Source organism: Oncorhynchus gorbuscha, linkage group LG02 (assembly GCF_021184085.1).
Source record: "Oncorhynchus gorbuscha isolate QuinsamMale2020 ecotype Even-year linkage group LG02, OgorEven_v1.0, whole genome shotgun sequence".
NCBI classification, from domain to species: domain Eukaryota; kingdom Metazoa; phylum Chordata; class Actinopteri; order Salmoniformes; family Salmonidae; genus Oncorhynchus; species Oncorhynchus gorbuscha.
The window spans coordinates 16,715,102-16,735,877 of NC_060174.1; the positions used below are offsets into that span (position 1 = coordinate 16,715,102).

General features: G+C 45.0%; 1 protein-coding gene across 1 annotated transcript; it reads right to left on the reverse strand.

Moving 5' to 3' along the window:
* Nucleotides 1–107: 107 nt before the first annotated feature.
* On the reverse strand, nt 108–19,532 carry LOC123997909. Its single transcript, XM_046302615.1, has 5 exons — nt 19,374–19,532; nt 1,991–4,409; nt 1,059–1,321; nt 753–791; nt 108–638 (listed from the first exon to the last, which is right to left on the reverse strand). Exons 2-5 carry the CDS (start codon nt 4,230–4,232, stop codon nt 504–506), a joined length of 2,679 nt encoding a protein of 892 aa, XP_046158571.1. The 5' UTR covers nt 4,233–4,409; nt 19,374–19,532; the 3' UTR covers nt 108–503.
* Between the last annotated feature and the right edge of the window lie 1,244 nt (nt 19,533–20,776).

A 20,776-nucleotide genomic window follows, 5' to 3' on the forward strand; every position in this document is an offset into this window, starting at 1 on the left:
GATTGGATATTGGTTTGGAAATTTGAACCATATAACCATACATCATGGATATCTGATGATGGTTTCTTGCTTGTTTTTGCTTTGCAAAGCACAGCTGACAAGACAAAAATAGCTCTGTCATTTATTTTCTATGCAGTCATTTGAAGGCGGATAGGCCTAATCAAAGTTACCTAGCAGCCAGTGACTGCCAGACTTAAAAAGAACTCATACGCTGATGTGCATTCTTAGCAGGCACAGAAATCCTCTTAAATTCCCTTCCTTTGCAATCCACCTCCGATGACATTTAAAACTTGTCCTGTCTTTATTGAATTGTTTTTTTCAGTTCACTTGTCTTTTTTCTTTTAAATCGTGGAAGGTCACCTGTTCTAGTAGGTGGCTGATGTTGATGGATGAGGAGTTTATCACAAAGGGGACCAATCAATATGTCCAGCAGGTTTGGTAGTGTGTAGTCAGAGAGTATATTCATATGTGCTGAGATGGGACAACCCTAAGATGACTGTTTTTCATCTCTTCTCCTTTCTGCCCTCTCTCACCATGCCCTCCAGGGGAGAGGACTGGTACTCGTTGGTGTAGTCACCAGCCTCCCAGCGCAGTGCCCGTTTGTTTTTGTGCCTGGTGATCCGGGTGGCCTCCAAGACCTGAAATTGAGGAAATAGCAGCAATGTCATAGTGGACCTGTGCTAAAGGTCCTTCTCTGAGACAAATGACCAATGATTAAACGCACATCAACAGAGAGAGGATCAACCACTTACCTCATTATTCACATCATCAATGCACTGAATTCCTGCATACTGCAGGAAACACAAAAGGCATTTTCCAAATTAGCAACCAGCTATCATTGTGGTATATAAAACCTGTGAGATGACTCAACTCATAAGATGTACTCGGTTTCTCCATCACTATCTGTATGCTTTTTTTTGTAGGCGTATTGCATTGCTGTATTTTTTCTAAACTGCGTGCCTAAATGGTTTTGTCTTATGTGTGTCTATAATGAATGTTCAATGTGTCCAAAGATATCAACAACACCCTCTGTGTCCAACTAGTCTTTTCTCACTTACAGCGTTCTCTTCCAGCTTCAGTTTGACTCTCCTCTCCTCAAAATCCTCTAGCAATGTCTCGGCCAGGCCCTTTTGTGTGGGTGTCCCAGGGGAGCCACCTGTCTCTGCCCATGGGCTGGCAGGCAGCATGGGGGAAACCCTGCTATCCATGGGGGAGGTGGGCCTTGGACAGCCCCATGGCTGGGCGGTCACTATGGAAAAGGAGGGAAGTCGGGCAGTGGGACGAATGGAAGGGGAAAAGGGAGCTGCGCTGTCTGTTTTATCTGGAAAGGAGGGGATAATGAAAGAAACAGAGTTAACACGTTTGTAATTGCATTTTAGTAGTAGACTACATTTGAAATGTAAATTGAATGTAACATGAAACTCAGGGGTGCAACTTTGGTCCCCATAGAAAGTTGCTCCCCTGATGAAACTACATAATGATAATTGTATTTTTAACATTGTACACCTGTCTGACTCCCTATGAAAATGGACACTGGTAGGCTAAACATTTTATATTATCTTGCCATAATGTGAGTGACTGTACAGTGATCTTAACCACTAAATGTCAGTGCATTAACTCTAAAGAAAAGCACCAAAAACCCAACTGGAGAAACTATTCAACACCCTCACAGCGATCTGTTTTGCTCCGTGTTAATGGTTAATCCGGGCTGGTAACACACCTTTGCTTCCTCTCCCCATATATGACCGAAGTTCAGGTTCTAATTAAGCTTGTCATTTCCTCCAGTCTAAGAAAACCATCAGTAAACAAGACTTTAATGCAACATCCACTCTGCATGCATCAACGTCACAGATGATGCATGCAGAGAGTTACTTAAATCAAGCCAAAAACATGTATAAGATATTGCCATCATGAATTGTTCCTGTGTTATATTGTCTTGTAACTTTATGTAATTGTATAGATTTGTCTATGGATTAATGTACCAACCTACCTAGCATTGATACTGGAGTGATAAAGGAAGAGGGCCGTCTGGTCAAGCTTGTCTGCTCTACAAGAAGTGAAGGGCTCTCATAGAAGACAGAGTCTTCCTGTTCCACGATGACCCTTTGCAGGCTTTGCGATTGATGTGTGTCTTTAGCGTCTCGTCCTACACAGTCCAGGTTTCCTTCCATAGAGGTGGACAGGCCACAGGATTCCCGGAGTTCCCGGTGCTCCTGCTCGCGTTTTAGAGCCTGCTCAATCTCCTTCTGGATAACATCTGGAGCATTTGGTCTTTGAGGTTTTGGGATACCAGAATTCAGGTGCGCCCTCCAGGTTTGAGAAAGCTTATCATTCGGCTCAGACCCCTGAACTGCAGAAGCAGTGGGTGTAGGGGAGGACGGAGAGTACGAAAAGGAGGCTTCTTTAGCTGAGGAGCTTTTGGCTGGAACTGGCTCCTTTCTTCGCTCTAACCACGATGGGTCATTTACTATTTCGCTAGTACTTGTCATCTTCACCACTATTGTGACTTTAGAGCTTGCCGCCTTTGTGGTCTCATGGCCTTTCAATGTAACACTCTCCTCTGGGAGGCTACTTGGCAGTATTCTGGTGATGTCTTGGGAATCTGAACCCCAGCCTTTGCTGGTGGTATTGACTCTTGGAGCGGTGTTCATGTGGCTGATGTACAACTCTGTCTCTTCTGAGTGCCGGTTAGGGAAGCAAGTGGAAGGGAAGCCTTCCCTATCTGAGCTGCTACTCCTCACATTGACCCTGGGTGAAGACCAAGCACTTTTCCTCTTCTCCTTGGCTCCAGGTTGGTCTGGCAGCTCAAAGATCTTCTTCCTATCCTCCAGTTCCTGCAGAGTTCCCCTGTCATACAGACTTGGGACTCTCCCCTGGTGCATCAGGTCCACTTCCCTCTGGCTGTCCTTTTCAATCTCGCGCTGGATGAAGAAGCTCACCCGATTATTCTCTTTGGACCTGACAGGTGTCCGTGGTGGTGCAGGCTGGGAGAGCAGATACTTGGTCTTGATCTCTACCATTTCCTGGACATCGGTGTGCTTAATTCCCCGCAATTTTCGAAGGCTCTCCTCTCTCTCCTGAGTGATACGAATCTCCCTCTCAATGGGCGTCTCTCTGTGACCACTTACCGATTGGGTGGCCTTGCTTTCTGGTTGAGAGTTGTCATTGGATATGCTTACATCGCTTGTGTAGCCAACACTGGGGTCCCCCGATAGATCCTCCAGTCCAGAGTCAAGGTCATAAAGCAGACTACCCTGGCTCTTGGTTACCTTCTCCTCTGTGCGGTACACTGTCACCTTTCCGGCAGTGACGACTTCCCCTTCATCCTGCTGTTTCACTGGGGTCGGACTTTGGTTCAACCATACTGTAGAGTGGTCTTGTTTTTTTGCACTCTTTGGTGATAACAAGCTGTCTTCTGACTGCCACCGTCTTCCTTGTGGTTTTAGAGAGCTGGGACTCTGCAGAAAGGGGTTTAGCCTGGACTGTTCCATCTTTATGAACTGCCCACGTGCTGCGCTGAAGTTTATCTGCTCATTGTCGATGGTACCAGCCTCGGCTGCTGGTGTGGGCTCAGATGTACTACTGGTTGGACCATAGCACAAGCTGAACCCTTCCAGCAGCTTGTTGGGTGACAAGCTCAGTGCACTCCACTGTTCCCTGTAGGTGGCAGTTTTGGGGGGAGCATGACCATGCATGATCTCCTTCCTAAGTTTCTTCTCCTCCTCCTCTGCCTTCAATTGGGCACCGTTGTCTGTTTCCAACTGGTAGCGGCAGTCCTTGTCCTCCTTGAACAGACTCCCTGGCTTCTTCCCACCAACATATGTCTGCAGTTTGAAGCTGCGCTCCTCTTTCAGGGTGGCTTGCCTTTCCGGGGACACCGTCCAGGCTTCATTCAGCTCTGCCTCGGGGCTTGCAGGATTGTCCACGAACGGGTAGAACCCGCAGTAGGAGCCCGTGCTGCTGGGACTGTTAGAGCTGCTGGCTTGCCAGTCTTCGCTGGTGATGCCGCAGTTTTCCTCCGACACCACCACCTGCCTGGCCTGCACCTCTTTTTGCTGGGAAGATACGACAACTGTGGACCGGGTGTGGTTTACGGAGATGCTGTCGAAACTGAAAGCAGAAGAGTTGCCATTCCTGTTGTAGGTCCAGCTCCGGTCCAGGCTGAAGGGCTCGTCCGTGGTGGGGCTGAGCATGGTGCGAAGATCTGTTGCCTGCTCCAATTTAGGTGACATGGGCTGCAGCAGCCACTTTCTGGGTATGCTGTCCGTGGTTCCTTGGGTTGTCGTGTCTTCCTGTGTAGACAGTGAGATTTCTGAGGCACTAAGCAGGAGAGAGTGGCACCCTATCAGGTCTCCCTCATTCTGGGTCAACACATCCTGTTATTCATCAGATGCAGCAACTGAGAGTCTCTGAAACCAAAAGAAGAAATAAGGAAATGGATCAAAACAGTTGAATAGTCAACAGGAAACTGTATCCTGTCAGTATTAACCAATTAAATAAGGCTACCTCTGTCCTGATAGTTCTAACAATTAAACATAGACATTTTCTGAATTGTTACGTTTTTGCATACAACGACAAAGGCTGTCATTCCCACTTCCCAGATATCTACAGAATACAGATTGTGCACCAAAATGAAATGACTTGCATAGCACTTTTCAACATTTTATGGTTCACAGGAATTTGTTTAAAGGGGAAATAAAAACTTGTGTAAGAGAGGATGGTGTGAGATTTGCTGTGGAATGCCACTATCATTGTCAACATTTATAGCTTAAATGCAATGCCTACTACCTCATGATAGTGAGACACCACCCTTACAGTAAACCTAGCTGATAAGGAGAGAGGTCATGAAATGAGAACTCCTTATGTTCAAACTGGTACAATGTAGAGCAATCCAATGTGTGAGATGGTTGCAAATATACAGATTTTTGTATTTGTCAAGAAGGTAAGAAATATTAAGTTGGTAACAAAAGACTGCAGCCAGGTCAGATTTAATTCATCAATGAAACCAGAGTCAGGTAATGAATCTGTATTAACCTCAGGGGTTTTCAGCGTGAATCGAGAAGTCAATGTCTCAATTTCCCATGCATTTTACAGCATACCTGCAAAACATGTGACGTCATCCAGTTTCTGTATGGAAGATTACCAGGTCCATTGCTGTGAAGATCTATAAAACCATTCTGCTACAGTCTGTGCCTAAACTTAATCAGATATTTATACTTTTGATGTTACAGTTGAGATTTTATATGACCTTTTACTTATGGAGAGTTTCAGGAAACCACAGTCAAGTCAATGGTGATGCACATTGTGGTTAAAGTTCAACTAAAAAAGGCTTTCTCAAAAAGCAGTTTTTAATTTCCTCAAGCAATGGTTTAATCTGAATTTACAGCCATCTATACGATGTACCTAGACTGTGAGGCTCCAATTCTCTTTCAAATTGCCTAGTTAGTCAGAGGATATGTGTAGAAACATGATGAGGGATGTGTTCACCCATTTCTCACACAACTCATCTGGAGGTGGGAGTACTGGTACTAGAGCAGGATATTAGATACTCCCTGGGAATGAAAACAGATACCGTCTTCATTTAACAGCTGTATAAAAATACTCAATATACTTGCTGGACGCAATGGCGGGTTGAATTGTCAATCATTTTAATGTCACACACTTTTGGCACAATGGGATAGCATACCATGCTGACTGCTATTCAAGCATGTTGGCTAATGAGTCAACTCTATAACCCCTGGAAACTTCCACTCCGTTCAAAATTCTGTCATTTAAATAGACATTTCACCATTCTCATCAGGGGCAGACTGGTCTTCTGGCATTATTATTATTATTTTTTTTTACATTTCACCTTTATCTAACCAGGTAGGCCAGTTGAGAACAAGTTTTCATTTACAACTGAGACCTGGCCAAGATAAAGCAAAGCAGTGTGACAAAAACAACAACAGAGTTACACATAAACAAACGTACAGTCATTAACACAATAGAAAAATCTGTAGGTAAGGCAATAAATAGGCCAATAGTGGCGAAGTAATTGCAATTTACACTGGAGTGATATGTGCAGATGAGGATGTGCAAGTAGAAATACTGGTGTGCAGAAGAGAAGAAAAACAAATATGGGGATGAGATAGGTAGTTGGTTGGATGGGCTATTTACAGATGGGCTGTGATTGGTAAGCTGCTCTGACAGCTGACACTTAAAGTTAGTGAGGGAGATAAGTTTCCAACTTCAGTGATTTTTGCAATTCGTTCCAGTCATAGGCAGCAGAGAACTAGAAGGAAAGGCGGCCAAAGGAGCTGTTGGCTTTGGGGATGACTAGTGAAATATACCTGCTGGAGCGCATGCTACGGTTGGGTGTTGCTATGGTGACCAGTGAGCTGAGAAGGTGGAGCTTTACCTAGCAAATACTTATTATGTGATTATGTGATCATGACTTATGTTAAAATGCCTGATGGGCTGGTCCAATTGTAACCTAGTGGCCTATCTGTCTTATTTTTTTCTTTGCAAAATGATAATTATCCGGCTAATAATTGGGGCCTCAAGGGAAAATATGGTCCGGTGTGGGGTCCTCGAGGTAAAAAATAGGCCAGTGTGGGGGAGTCAAGGAAAAAATGGGCTGATGCATTAGAAATCCCAGGGACGATTTTTGGTCCCAGTCCACCCCTGATTCTCATCATTGCAACCCTGCTGACACCGATATGCACACATAAGCATTTACTGTAACCAATCATGTCAGGTGCACAATACTAGACAAATTGGCCTTTCAGGAGTAAACCAAGTCCAAACCTTCACTGAGATTCCAAGACTTTTGGCTCAATCCAGAATATGCTCTTCAGCAAATATACGGCCATTTTGAATTTTAACATAACTTTATGGGTACATTAGACCGTCTGAAAAGTAGAGCGATAAAGTTTTGTGAGTGATGGTAACTACTAAGATAACCTAAATATGTAACTGCTTGTCAGTGCATTATGTACTGTCCCAAGAGCTCTAAGGCAGCCTTCAGTATTTAAGCATAGCAGTGTGAACAGACAACACAGAGTTACACATGGAGTAAACAATTAACAAGTCAATAACACAGTAGAAAAAAAGGGGAGTCTATATACATTGTGTGCAAAAGGCATGAGGAGGTAGGCGAATAATTACAATTTTGCAGATTAACACTGGAGTGATAAATGATCAGATGGTCATGTACAGGTAGAGATATTGGTGTGCAAAAGAGCAGAAAAGTAAATAAATAAAAACAGTATAGGGATGAGGTAGGTAAAAATGGGTGGGCTATTTACCGATAGACTATGTACAGCTGCAGCGATCGGTTAGCTGCTCAGATAGCAGATGTTTGAAGTTGGTGAGGGAGATAAAAGTCTCCAACTTCAGCGATTTTTGCAATTCGTTACAGTCACAGGCAGCAGAGAACTGGAACGAAAGGCGGCCAAATGAGGTGTTGGCTTTAGGGATGATCAGTGAGATACACCTGCTGGAGCCCGTGCTACAGATGGGTGTTGCCATCGTGACCAGTGAACTGAGATAAGGCGGAGCTTTACCTAGCATGGACTTGTATATGACCTGGAGCCAGTGGGGCTGGCAACGAATATGTAGCGAGGGCCAGCCGACTAGAGCATACAGGTTGCAGTGGTGGGTGGTATAAGGTGCTTTAGTGACAAAACGGATGGCACTGTGATAAATTGCATCCAGTTTGCTGAGTAGTGTGTAGGAAGCAATTTTCTAGATGACATCGCCAAAGTCGAGGATCGGTAGGATAGTCAGTTTTACTAGGGTAAGTTTGGCGGCGTGAGTGAAGGAGGCTTTGTTGCGGAATAGAAAGCCGACTCTAGATTTGATTTTAGATTGGAGATGTTTGATATGAGTCTGGAAGGAGAGTTTACAGTCTAGCCAGACACCTAGGTACTTATAGATGTCCACATATTCAAGGTCGGAACCATCCAGGGTGGTGATGCTGGTCAGGCGTGCGGGTGCAGGCAGCGAACGGTTGAAAAGCATGCATTTGGTTTTACTAGCGTTTAAGAGCAGTTGGAGGCCACGGAAGGAGTGTTGTATGGCATTGAAGCTCGTTTGGAGGTTAGATAGCACAGTGTCCAAGGACAGGCCGGAAGTATATAGAATGGTTTCGTCTGCGTAGAGGTGGATCAGGGAATCGCCCGCAGCAAGAGCAACATTGTTATGCAGGTGAATGAGGACCCAAAAGCGACTTAGCGAAAACAGAGTCTTTATTCCAGTAACTGGCAAAAGTATACTCCTGGACAATATAAGAAGAAAACAAAACATGAAAAAACTAAAATCCACTCGTAGTGACGAGGACAGACTGGAGACTCGACCATTGACTGCAGGTTGCCTCGGGAAGGCACCGACCGTAGCAGACTTAGACACCTGCTCACACGCAGCATCTGAAGGAGACAAGACACGACAGGGCGAGACAATGACACAGCACAGCGAACATCATATAAGGATCCGACAAGGACAGAAGCGGAAAACAAGGGGAGAAATAGGGACTCTAATCAGACGACAAAATAGGGGACAGGTGTGAAAAGACTAAATGAGTGAGTTAGGAGAATGAGGAACAGCTGGGAGCAGGAACGGAACGATAGAGAGAGGAGAGAGAGGGAGGGGGAGAGAGAGGGATAGAAAAAGGGAACGAACCTAATAAGACCAGCAGGGAGAAACGAACAGAAGGGAAAGCATAATGACAAGACAATATAAGACAAAACATGACAGTACCCCCCCACTCACCAAGCGCCTCCTGGCGCATTCGAGGAGGAATCCTGGCGGCAACGGAGGAAATCATCAATCAGCGAACGGTCCAGCACGTCCCGAGATGGAACCCAACTCCTCTCCTCAGGACCGTAACCCTCCCAATCCACTAAGTACTGGTGACCACGTCCCCGAGAACGCATGTCCATGATCCTACGTACCTTGTAAATAGGTGCGCCCTCGACAAGGACGGGGGGGGGGGAGGGAAGACGAACGGGGGTGCGAAGAAAGGGCTTGACACAGGAGACATGGAAGACAGGATGGACACGACGAAGATGTCGCGGAAGAAGCAGTCGCACAGCGACAGGATTGACGACCTGGGAGACACGGAACGGACCAATGAACCGCGGAGTCAACTTACGAGAAGCTGTCGTAAGGGGAAGGTTACGAGTGGAAAGCCACACTCTCTGGCCGCGACAATACCTAGGACTCTTAATCCTACGTTTATTGGCGGCTCTCACAGTCTGCGCCCTGTAACGGCAAAGTGCAGACCTCACCCTCCTCCAGGTGCGCTCACAACGTTGGACAAACGCCTGAGCGGAGGGAACGCTGGACTCGGCGAGCTGGGACGAGAACAGAGGAGGCTGGTAACCCAGACTACTCTGAAACGGAGATAGCCCGGTAGCAGACGAAGGAAGCGAGTTGTGAGCGTATTCTGCCCAGGGGAGCTGTTTTGCCCAAGACGCAGGGTTTCTAAAAGAAAGGCTGCGTAGTATGCGACCAATCGTCTGATTGGCCCTTTCTGCTTGACCGTTAGACTGGGGATGAAAACCGGAAGAGAGACTGACGGAAGCACCAATCAAACGACAGAACTCCCTCCAAAACTGTGACGTGAATTGCGGACCTCTGTCTGAAACGGCGTCTAACGGGAGGCCATGAATTCTGAACACATTCTCGATGATGATTTGTGCCGTCTCCTTAGCGGAAGGAAGCTTAGCGAGGGGAATGAAATGTGCCGCCTTAGAGAACCTATCGACAACCGTAAGAATCACAGTCTTCCCCGCAGACGAAGGCAGACCGGTAATGAAGTCTAAGGCGATGTGAGACCATGGTCGAGAAGGAATGGGAAGCGGTCTGAGACGACCGGCAGGAGGAGAGTTACCTGACTTAGTCTGCGCGCAGTCCGAACAAGCAGCCACGAAACGGCGCGTGTCACGCTCCTGAGTAGGCCACCAAAAGCGCTGGCGAATAGAAGCAAGAGTACCTCGAACGCCGGGATGGCCAGCTAACTTGGCAGAGTGAGCCCACTGAAGAACAGCCAGACGAGTAGAAACAGGAACGAAAAGAAGGTTACTAGGACAAGCGCGCGGCGACGCAGTGTGAGTGAATGCTTGCTTAACCTGTCTCTCAATTCCCCAGACTGTCAACCCGACAACACGCCCATAAGGAAGAATCCCCTCGGGATCAGTAGAAGCCACAGAAGAACTAAAGAGACGGGATAAGGCATCAGGCTTGGTGTTCTTATTACCCGGGCGATAAGAAATCACAAACTCGAAACGAGCGAAAAACAACGCCCAACGAGCTTGACGTGCATTAAGTCGTTTGGCAGAACGGATGTACTCAAGGTTCTTATGGTCAGTCCAAACGACAAAAGGAACGGTCGCCCCCTTCAACCATTGTCGCCATTCGCCTAGGGCTAAGCGGATGGCGAGCAGTTCGCGGTTACCCACATCATAGTTGCGTTCCGATGGCGACAGGCGATGAGAAAAATAAGCGCAAGGATGAACCTTATCGTCAGACTGGAAGCGCTGGGATAGAATGGCTCCCACGCCCACCTCTGAAGCGTCAACCTCGACAATGAATTGTTTAGTGACGTCAGGAGTAACGAGGATAGGAGCGGACGTAAAACGCTTCTTGAGGAGATCAAAAGCTCCCTGGGCGGAACTGGACCACTTAAAGCACGTCTTGACAGAAGTAAGAGCTGTGAGAGGGGCAGCAACTTGACCGAAATTACGAATGAAACGCCGATAGAAATTAGCGAAACCTAGAAAGCGCTGCAACTCGACACGTGACCTTGGAACGGGCCAATCACTGACAGCCTGGACCTTAGCGGGATCCATCTGAATGCCTTCAGCGGAAATAACAGAACCGAGAAAAGTGACGGAGGAGACATGAAAGGCGCACTTCTCAGCCTTCACGTAGAGACAATTCTCTAAAAGGCGCTGGAGTACACGTCGAACGTGCTGAACATGAATCTCGAGTGACGGTGAAAAAATCAGGATATCGTCAAGGTAGACAAAAACAAAGATGTTCAGCATGTCTCTCAGTACATCATTAACTAATGCCTGAAAAACAGTTGGAGCATTAGCGAGACCAAACGGCAGAACCCGGTACTCAAAATGCCCTAACGGAGTGTTAAACGCCGTTTTCCACTCGTCCCCCTCTCTGATGCGCACGAGATGGTAAGCATTACGAAGGTCCAACTTAGTAAAGAACCTGGCTCCCTGCAGAATCTCAAAGGCTGATGACATAAGGGGAAGCGGATAACGATTCTTAACCGTTATGTCATTCAGCCCTCGATAATCCACGCAGGGGCGCAGAGTACCGTCTTTCTTCTTAACAAAAAAAAACCCCGCCCCGGCAGGAGAGGAAGAAGGCACTACGGTGCCGGCGTCAAGAGAAACAGACAAATAATCCTCGAGAGCCTTACGTTCGGGAGCCGACAGAGAGTATAGTCTACCCCGAGGGGGAGTGGTCCCCGGAAGGAGATCAATACTACAATCATACGACCGGTGAGGAGGAAGGGAGTTGGCTCTGGACCGACTGAAGACCGTGCGCAGATCATGATATTCCTCCGGCACTCCTGTCAAATCACCAGGTTCCTCCTGAGAAGAGGGGACAGAAGAAACAGGAGGGATAGCAGACATTAAACACTTCACATGACAAGAAACGTTCCAGGATAGGATAGAATTACTAGACCAATTAATAGAAGGATTATGACATACTAGCCAGGGATGACCCAAAACAACAGGTGTAAAAGGTGAACGAAAAATCAAAAAGGAAATGGTCTCACTGTGGTTACCAGATACTGTGAGGGTTAAAGGTAGTGTCTCATATCTGATACTGGGGAGAAGACTACCATCTAAGGCGAACATGGGCGTGGGCTTCCCTAACTGTCTGAGAGGAATGTCATGTTTCCGAGCCCATGCTTCGTCCATAAAACAACCCTCAGCCCTAGAGTCTATCAAGGCACTGCATGAAGCAGCCGAACCGGTCCAGCGTAGATGGACCGACATAGTAGTACAGGATCTTGATGGAGAGACCTGAGTAGTAGCGCTCACCAGTAGCCCTCCGCTTACTGATGAGCTCTCTTTTACTGGACATGAATTGACAAAATGTCCAGCAATACCGCAATAGAGGCACAGGCGGTTGGTGATCCTCCGTTCCCTCTCCTTAGTCGAGATGCGAATACCTCCCAGCTGCATGGGCTCAGTCTCTGAGCCGGAGGAAGGAGATGGGTGCGATGCGGAGAGGGGAAACACCGTTAACGCGAGCTCTCTTCCACGAGCTCGGTGACGAAGATCTACCCGTCGTTCTATGCGGATGGCGAGTGCAATCAAATCAAAGAGTCCACACTGGAAGGAACCTCCCGGGAGAGAATCTCATCCTTAACCTCTGCGTGGAGTCCCTCCAGAAAACGAGCGAGCAGCGCCGGCTCGTTCCAGTCACTAGAGGCAGCAAGAGTGCGAAACTCTATAGAGTAATCCGTTATGGATCGATCACCTTGACATAGGGAAGCCAGGGCCCTAGAAGCCTCCCTACCAAAAACTGAACGATCAAAAACCCGTATCATCTCCTCTTTAAAGTTCAGGTAATTGTTAGAACAATCAGCCCTTGCCTCCCAGATAGCTGTGCCCCACTCTCGAGCCCGGCCAGTAAGGAGTGATATGACGTAAGCAACCCGAGCTCTCTCTTGAGTATGTGTTGGGTTGGAGAGAGAACACAATATCACACTGGGTGAGAAAGGAGCGGCACTCAGTGGGCTGCCCGGAGTAACAAGGTGGGTTATTAACCCTAGGTTCCGGAGACTCGGCAGACCAGGAAGTAGCTGGTGGCACGAGACGAAGACTCTGGAACTGTCCAGAGAGGTCGGAAACCTGAGCGGCCAGGGTCTCAACGGCATGACGAGCAGCAGACAATTCCTGCTCGTGTCTGCCGAGCATAGCTCCCTGGATCTCGACGGCAGTGTTACGAGAATCCGTAGTCGCTGGGTCCATTCTTGGTCGGATCCTTCTGTTATGCAGGTGAATGAGGACCCAAAAGCGACTTAGCGAAAACAGAGTCTTTATTCCAGTAACTGGCAAAAGTATACTCCTGGACAATATAAGAAGAAAACAAAACATGAAAAAACTAAAATCCACTCGTAGTGACGAGGACAGACTGGAGACTCGACCATTGACTGCAGGTTGCCTCGGGAAGGCACCGACCGTAGCAGACTTAGACACCTGCTCACACGCAGCATCTGAAGGAGACAAGACACGACAGGGCGAGACAATGACACAGCACAGCGAACATCATATAAGGATCCGACAAGGACAGAAGCGGAAAACAAGGGGAGAAATAGGGACTCTAATCAGACGACAAAATAGGGGACAGTTGTGAAAAGACTAAATGAGTGAGTTAGGAGAATGAGGAACAGCTGGGAGCAGGAACGGAACGATAGAGAGAGGAGAGAGAGGGAGGGGGAGAGAGAGGGATAGAAAAAGGGAACGAACCTAATAAGACCAGCAGGGAGAAACGAACAGAAGGGAAAGCATAATGACAAGACAATATAAGACAAAACATGACAAACATTATTGATATATACAGAGAAAAGAGTCGGCCCGAGGATTGAACCCTGTGGCACCCCCATAGAGACTGCCAGAGGACCGGACAGCATGCCCTCCGATTTGACACACTGAACTCTGTCTGCAAAGTAGTTGGTGAACCAGGCAAGGCAGTCATCCGAAAAACCGAGGCTACTGAGTCTGCCGATAAGAATATGGTGATTGACAGAGTCGAAAGCCTTGGCAAGGTCGATGAAGACGGCTGCACAGTACTGTCTTTTATCGATGGCGGTTACGATATCGTTTAGTACCTTGAGCGTGGCTGAGGTGCACCCGTGACCAGCTCGGAAACCAGATTGCACAGCGGAGAAAGTACAGTGGGATTCGAGATGGTCAGTGACCTGTTTGTTGACTTGGCTTTCGAAGACCTTAGATAGGCAGGGCAGGATGGATATAGGTCTGTAACAGTTTGGGTCCAGGGTGTCTCCCCCTTTGAAGAGGGAGATGACTGTGGCAGCTTTCCAATCCTTGGGGATCTCAGATGATATGAAAGAGAGGTTGAACAGGCTGGTAATAGGGGTTGCGACAATGGCGGCGGATATTTTCAGAAGTAGAGGGTCCAGATTGTCAAGCCCAGCTGATTTGTACGGGTCCAGGTTTTGCAGCTCTTTCAGAACATCTGCTATCTGGATTTGGGTAAAGGAGAACCTGGAGAGGCTTGGGCCGAGGTTGGAGTAGCCAGGCGGAAGGCATGGCCAGACGTTGAGAAATGCTTGTTGAAGTTTTCGATAATCATGGATTTATCGGTGGTGACCGTGTTACCTAGCCTCAGTGCAGTGGGCAGCTGGGAGGAGGTGCTCTTGTTCTCCATGGACTTCACAGTGTCCCAGAACCTTTTGGAGTTGGAGCTACAGGATGCAAATTCCTGCCTGAAGGAGCTGGCCTTAGCTTTCCTGACTGACTTCGTGTATTGGTTCCTGACTTCCCTGAACAGTTGCATATCGCGGGGACTATTCGATGCTATTGCAGTCCGCCACAGGATGTTTTTATGCTGGTTGAGGGCAGTCAGGTCTGGAGTGAACCAAGGGCTATATCTGTCCTTTGTTCTGCATTTTCTGAACGGAGCATGCTTATCTAAAATGGTGAGGAAGTTACTTTTAAAGAATGACCAGGCATCCTCAACTGACGGGATGAGGTCAATGTCCTTCCAGGATACCCGGGCCAGGTTGATTAGAAAGGCCTGCTCACAGAAGTGTTTTAGGGAGCGTTTGACAGTGATGAGGGGTGGTCGTTTGACTGCGGCTCCGTAGCGGATACAGGCAATGAGGCAGTGATCGCTGAGATCCTGGTTAAAGACAGCGGAGGTGTATTTGGAGGGCCAGTTGGTCAGGATGACGTCTATGAGGGTGCCCTTGTTTACAGATTTAGGGTTGTACCTGGTGGGTTCCTTGATGATTTGTGTGAGATTGAGGGCATCTAGCTTAGATTGTAGGACTGCTGGGGTGTTAAGCATATCCCAGTTTAGGTCACCTAACAGAACAAACTCCGAAGCTAGATGGGGGCAATCAATTCACAAATGGTGTCCAGGGCACAGCTGGGAGCTGAGGGGGTCAGTAGCAGGCGGCAACAGTGAGAGACTTATTTCTGGAGAGAGTACTTTTCAAAATTAGTAGTTCGAACTGTTTGGGTAAAGACCTGGAATGTATGACATTACTTTGCAGGCTATCTCTGCAGTAGACTACTGCAACTCCTCCCCCTTTGGCAGTTCTATCTTGACGGAAAATGTTATAGTTGGGTATGGAAATCTCAGAATTTTTGGTGGCCTTCCTGAGCCAGGATTCAGACACGGCAAGGACATCAGCAGAGTTAGCAGAGTTAGCAGAGTGTGCTACAACAGTGAGTAAAACAAACTTAGGGAGGAGGCTTCTGATGTAGACATGCATGAAACCAAGGCTTTTTCGATCACAGAAGTCAACAAATGTGGGTACCTGGGGACATGCAGGGTTTACCTCCACATCACCCGCGGAACAGAGGAGGAGTAGAATGAGGGTGCGGCTACAAATCCTACAATGTGATTTTCTGGATATGTTTTTCCTCATTTTGTCTGTCATAGTTGAAGTGTACCTATGATGAAAATTACAGGCCTCTCTCATCTTTTTAATTGGGAGAACTTGCACAATTGGTGGCTGACTAAATACTTTTTTGCCCCACTGTATGTTACCCTCTGCCTATTGGCTACTTAGCTTATTCAATACATGTCAAAATACAACACTTGTGCCCTTGGAGGAAGCAACCACCCTCATTGTTGACTAGAAATTAGCTAAAACATGGCTAATAACTCACTAACTAGCAAAGAATATGATCAAAGGTGGCTACATGCATTTCTAATTTTGACACCAAAACAAGTACATCTACATGTGACCACTCATGCTATTAACACAAAACATTTCAAAGTGAATGGAACAGATCCAAATATGGCCATGGCTATTTGCATATAGGCCTACTGCATCTCTGATTGGTTATTTTTCATCGGTCTGTGTAGAGTATGGAATTGAGTCATGCCTGTCAATGCAATTAGAATCCTACTCCAATGCAACTCTTGCACAGTTAGTTTTGCATACTAAGTCTCTTGCATAGATAATTTTGTTCGGTATGTCACATTGGCTAATATTGCGTTGATTCGAGCACAGTAGAGCAAAACATTGATAGTGTTAATTAAAGGGGGAAACTCTAGAAAGTTGAGTGAAGTTCAATCTCTTGCTTCTCTGCGCGGGCTGATATTTCTTCTGCACAGCAGTCTGAGGGGAGCTGCAGGCCAGGGCATGTTCGCAGCTTAGAGTGAACATTGGTTATGGGTATTCTTGTAATCGTTAAGGACAGAGGAGTTTTTTTGGATAAAAAATAAACCGAATGGAGCTAAGCACAGGCAAAACCCTACATGAAGACCTGGTTTAGGCTGCTTTCCACCAAATACTGGGAGATTAATTCACCTTTCAGCAGGACAATAACCTAAATCACAAGGCCAAATATGCACGGAAGTTGCTACCAAAATGACCCAAGTGGTCTAGTTACAGTGTTCTCTTAAATCGGCTTGAAAATCTATGGCAAGACATGAAAATAGTTGTCTTGCATTAACCAATCTGACAGAGCTTGAAGAATTGTTAATAGAATAATGTGAAAATATTGTACAATCCAGGTGTGCAAAACTCTTAGAGACTTACACAGAAAGACTTACAGCTGTAATCGCTGCCAAAGGTGATTCTAATGTATTGACTCAGGGGTGTGAATACTTATGTCAATTAGATATTTCTGTATTTCATTTTCAATAAATTGTTTACATGTTTTCATTTAGTCATTATGGGGTATTGTTTGTAGATGGGTCAGAAAATATATTTAATCAATTTTGAATTCAGACTGTAACACAACAAAATGTGGAATAAGTCAAGGGGTATGAATACTTTCTGAAGGCACAGCAAATTGTGTGAGTCCGTGTGTGTGTGCGCGTGTGTAACTTACATTAGTACCTGTCAACAAATTACCCCATTACCCTGTCAACAAATTACCCCATTGTGACATGGATTAGCGAAGGCCAAAGTCAAGTTGTAAAGTTGTAAAGACTCAAGATAATACAAGTATAAAAGTATAAAAGGGCAATGACGATTTCGCCACAGATTCGTCCCTATTATAACCTTTAGACTTATTCAATTCTGATACATTTACTCAATGACTGTCCAAAAGAAATACTAAAAGAAATGTTGTCATATCCTGCAGCAGTGGTGTGTATTCATGGATGCCAAGGGAAGTCAGGCTTCCCCAAAAAACGGACAAAAAAATGTATATATGTTTTATCATTTTCCTTCAATTCGCAAGAGGCTGAATGTATCTCACAGGAGAAAGCATCAGAGCGAGCGAAACAGCGCCCCTCTGTCTCTCTATGTGTTGGCCATCTATCTGATGCTGTCTGGTCCAAACGAGTATGACAGGCAAGGGAAGCACGCAAGCATCTGGTCTCCCTTAAACAAAAAAGTATACAAATGTGCCAACCAGCGTTGAGCTAAACTGAGCAAGCTCAACTGTGAATGGTCCTGGCTCACCAAAAAAAAAAATTGTCAAGGGAACGCAGTGATGGAAAAAGTATTCAATTGTCATACTTGAATAAATGTAAAGATACCTTAATACAAAATTTGTAATTTTACCTTTATTTAACCAGGCAAGTCAGTTAAGAACATATTCTTATTTTCAATGACGGCCTGGGTTAACTGCCTGTTCAGGGGCAGAACGACAGATTTCGGTTTCTAGTCCAACGCTCTAACCACTAGGCTACGCTGCCATTGATGAAAAGTAAAAGTGAAAGTCACCCAGTAAAATGCTATTTGAGTAAAAGTCTAAAGGTATCTGGTTTTAAATATACTTAAGTATCAAAAGTAAATGTAATTTCTAAAATATACTTAAGTATCAAAAGTAAAAGTATAAATCATTTCACATTACTTATATTAAGCAAACCAGATGGCACCATTTTCTTGTTTTTTAAATTTACAGATAGCCAGGGACACACCAACATTCAGACATAATTTATGAACTAAGCGTTTTTGTTTAGTGAATCCGCCAGATCAGGTAGTACTGTAGGGATGTTTTCTTGATAAGTGCGTGAAACTAAACTGGGAAACTGTATGGAGTAAAAAGTACATTATTCTTTTTAGAAATGTAGTGAAGTCAAAGTGAAAGTTGTCAAAAATATAAATAGTAAAGTACATATACCAAAAAACAAATACTTAAGTACTTTACACCATTGAAGGGAAGCCAACTTAGATTTGGCATCACTCCTATCAAATTCCATTGGGAGCATACATCATTGACAGAAAAACTTGAATTTTTGCATCTCGTTGTGTTGTTGGCCTCCGCTGGCTGGCTAGCCAGTTAGCTAAAATAGGCCCTTTCCTAAATTACTTGTGGATGGAGATAGCGATTTGCACTTGTGCTTTTACTTAATTCTCTGATCCAACCATTAATTTATACATTTTTGTTCCCCTGGCCTGAGAGGATGGAAGTTAAAAATGTAGCTAGATGTAGAAGGCTAATGTAACTGTCTGTTACTGTACATACAATATGCTTTCTGGACAGGTTTTGTGATAAAAGGAAGGTGTAGTTGAATTTATTCTGCCACTGTGTCTTCTTGTTGTCTCGGCCTTTAGGCCTATATATCACGGTCGGAAGGCATATGAATTTTCAGGTCACAGAGCAAACAACACAATTATCACAGCGCATAGGTCATTTTACCCACTTACTGCTACTGCAGCTTATGTCTATTGACCATGCAGATGTCAAACCAGTGAATATGTCTTGGAAGGACATCCATGCTAACTTCTCATTAAAGCTCTAGTATTCAAAACACATTTAGTAAAGGAACAATGTACTGGAGTGTGTATAGGTTGTGTCGCTACAGAGACAGGGGCATACAAGGTGCCACCACAATAAAAGTGTATAGAAAAATACAAATATAGGATCTTCATTTGAGCCAGTTTGCTACAGCAGGAAAAGAATCCTGCAACAACAGGAAATGTAAATAATCATGTGGATTATAATTAATGGACATTTTTACTAGGGGTTGATACATTTTTCATAAGGGAAAATCAAGTCTGAAAACTTCAGAAACCTTTGAAAACCTCAGATACACTAAATGTAAAATGTCCTGTATTGAAGGCAAGTTATGCAACAGGGTGATCAAATTAACATTCTACATCTGTATTGTAAGTAGCGATAATGCTGTTGAAATACATTGAATTTGACCTGAAAACTGTACAGTACATCATTTTAGAAAAAATAAGTAATGAATCCTACCTTAAGCGGTATACAGCGACCAAGACAAACAGTTTTTCTTCTCTGTCTGATGTCTCCCACTTTCTATCTATTGCTCTCACTCTATATATATATATTACGGTCTCTTGAGCACCTTACAGCACAGGCAAAGTTCAGCCAATGTCATGTAAACTACTGGAGTCCCACCCTCTCACAGAAGAGGGAAAATTACATGAGACTGACAGACCGCTACATCAATAACTGGAGGTAGGAGAGAAACCTTTAAACCTCTCCAAGGCCAATCATCAATCAAGATAACCGAGATCCCTCTTATTATAAACACTTGTGTCCTGAAATAAAGTAAAGTAGAGGCTCCATTCAATCTCTATCGCTGAAGTGTTACAGATAACACGCTAGATATGTAAAGGTCATTTCCTATTGATCAGGCATCTGCAGCATTTACCATAACTGCAGTCTCCACTAACGCATAAGGATGGAATAGAGCCCCTAGAGTGGTTTTGTTGTGAGAGAAAACAGAATATTCTGGTAAGGTCTCAGAGTCCTTCCTCCCACCTCAGACAACCTCTTTAGGAGAAGCAACCCTAACCCATTATCAGTCTTGCCACGAAATCTTGTCAAGAGACACTAACACTTCAACAGGGGCTGGACATGACATCAGGCAGGGCCAGGTCTGCAGTAGTTCAGAAAGCTTCAGGGAAAGAAACTTGTGATTGACTTGTAAGACAAAAAAACCATACACCTTTTCAAATGTACTTTCTATACCTCCATGCCACTTCTGATTGCTATACTTTTTTCGCCACTTAAAGAACATGTATTTTATTGTTTATGTGATTAAACCCAGGTAGTACAATAGATGCTGATCAATTGTTTCTTATAACCACCTTCATTCAGCCATTGATATGAACAACCAGAGAGGTGGGAGGCATCCCCTAAATAAGGAATTCACCTGACCAGTTCAGATAAATCATTGATAAATCAGTGTTTATTGAGGAAATTAAACTACTTCAAAGTTTTAAGACACGGCCAAAATAAGATAACATTTTTGGGCCCAAGCCAAAGTAGGTAGTAGAGGACTTTCCATTTAGAATCAGATTCAGAGCAGTTTGGAGAAGTTCAGACTGAGAATATGTTTACTGCTCTCTAGTGGCTGGCATGTGAATGTACACTAATCATTACAGTATTTCAATCAACTTTATCACTCTGAATGAAGACCTTTAATATAATATAATATGGATCTCATTTTAGCTTACTAATGAAAATAAATGTTTGTGATTGTAGAGGCATATCTACTTTATATTCCTATGACTGAACTTCTGGGAATCAAATGCGTGACAGATGTAACATGTGACAGATATTAAAGTGGGCACTATTGAGATGTATTTGTCCAAAATTGCTTTTAAGTCAATGATGATCGGCGTAGTTTT

Excerpts from the sequence above, each read along its gene's own strand:
- LOC123997909 (XM_046302615.1), bottom strand. The coding sequence starts at position 4,232 with ATGTCACCTAAATTGGAGCAGGCAACAGATCTTCGCACCATGCTCAGC. Across the intron at positions 792-1,058 it reads TGAAGCTGGAAGAGAACGCT|TATGCAGGAATTCAGTGCAT; the intron begins GTAAGTGAGAAA and ends TGTTTCCTGCAG. Across the intron at positions 639-752 it reads TTGATGATGTGAATAATGAG|GTCTTGGAGGCCACCCGGAT; the intron begins GTAAGTGGTTGA and ends CCTCAATTTCAG.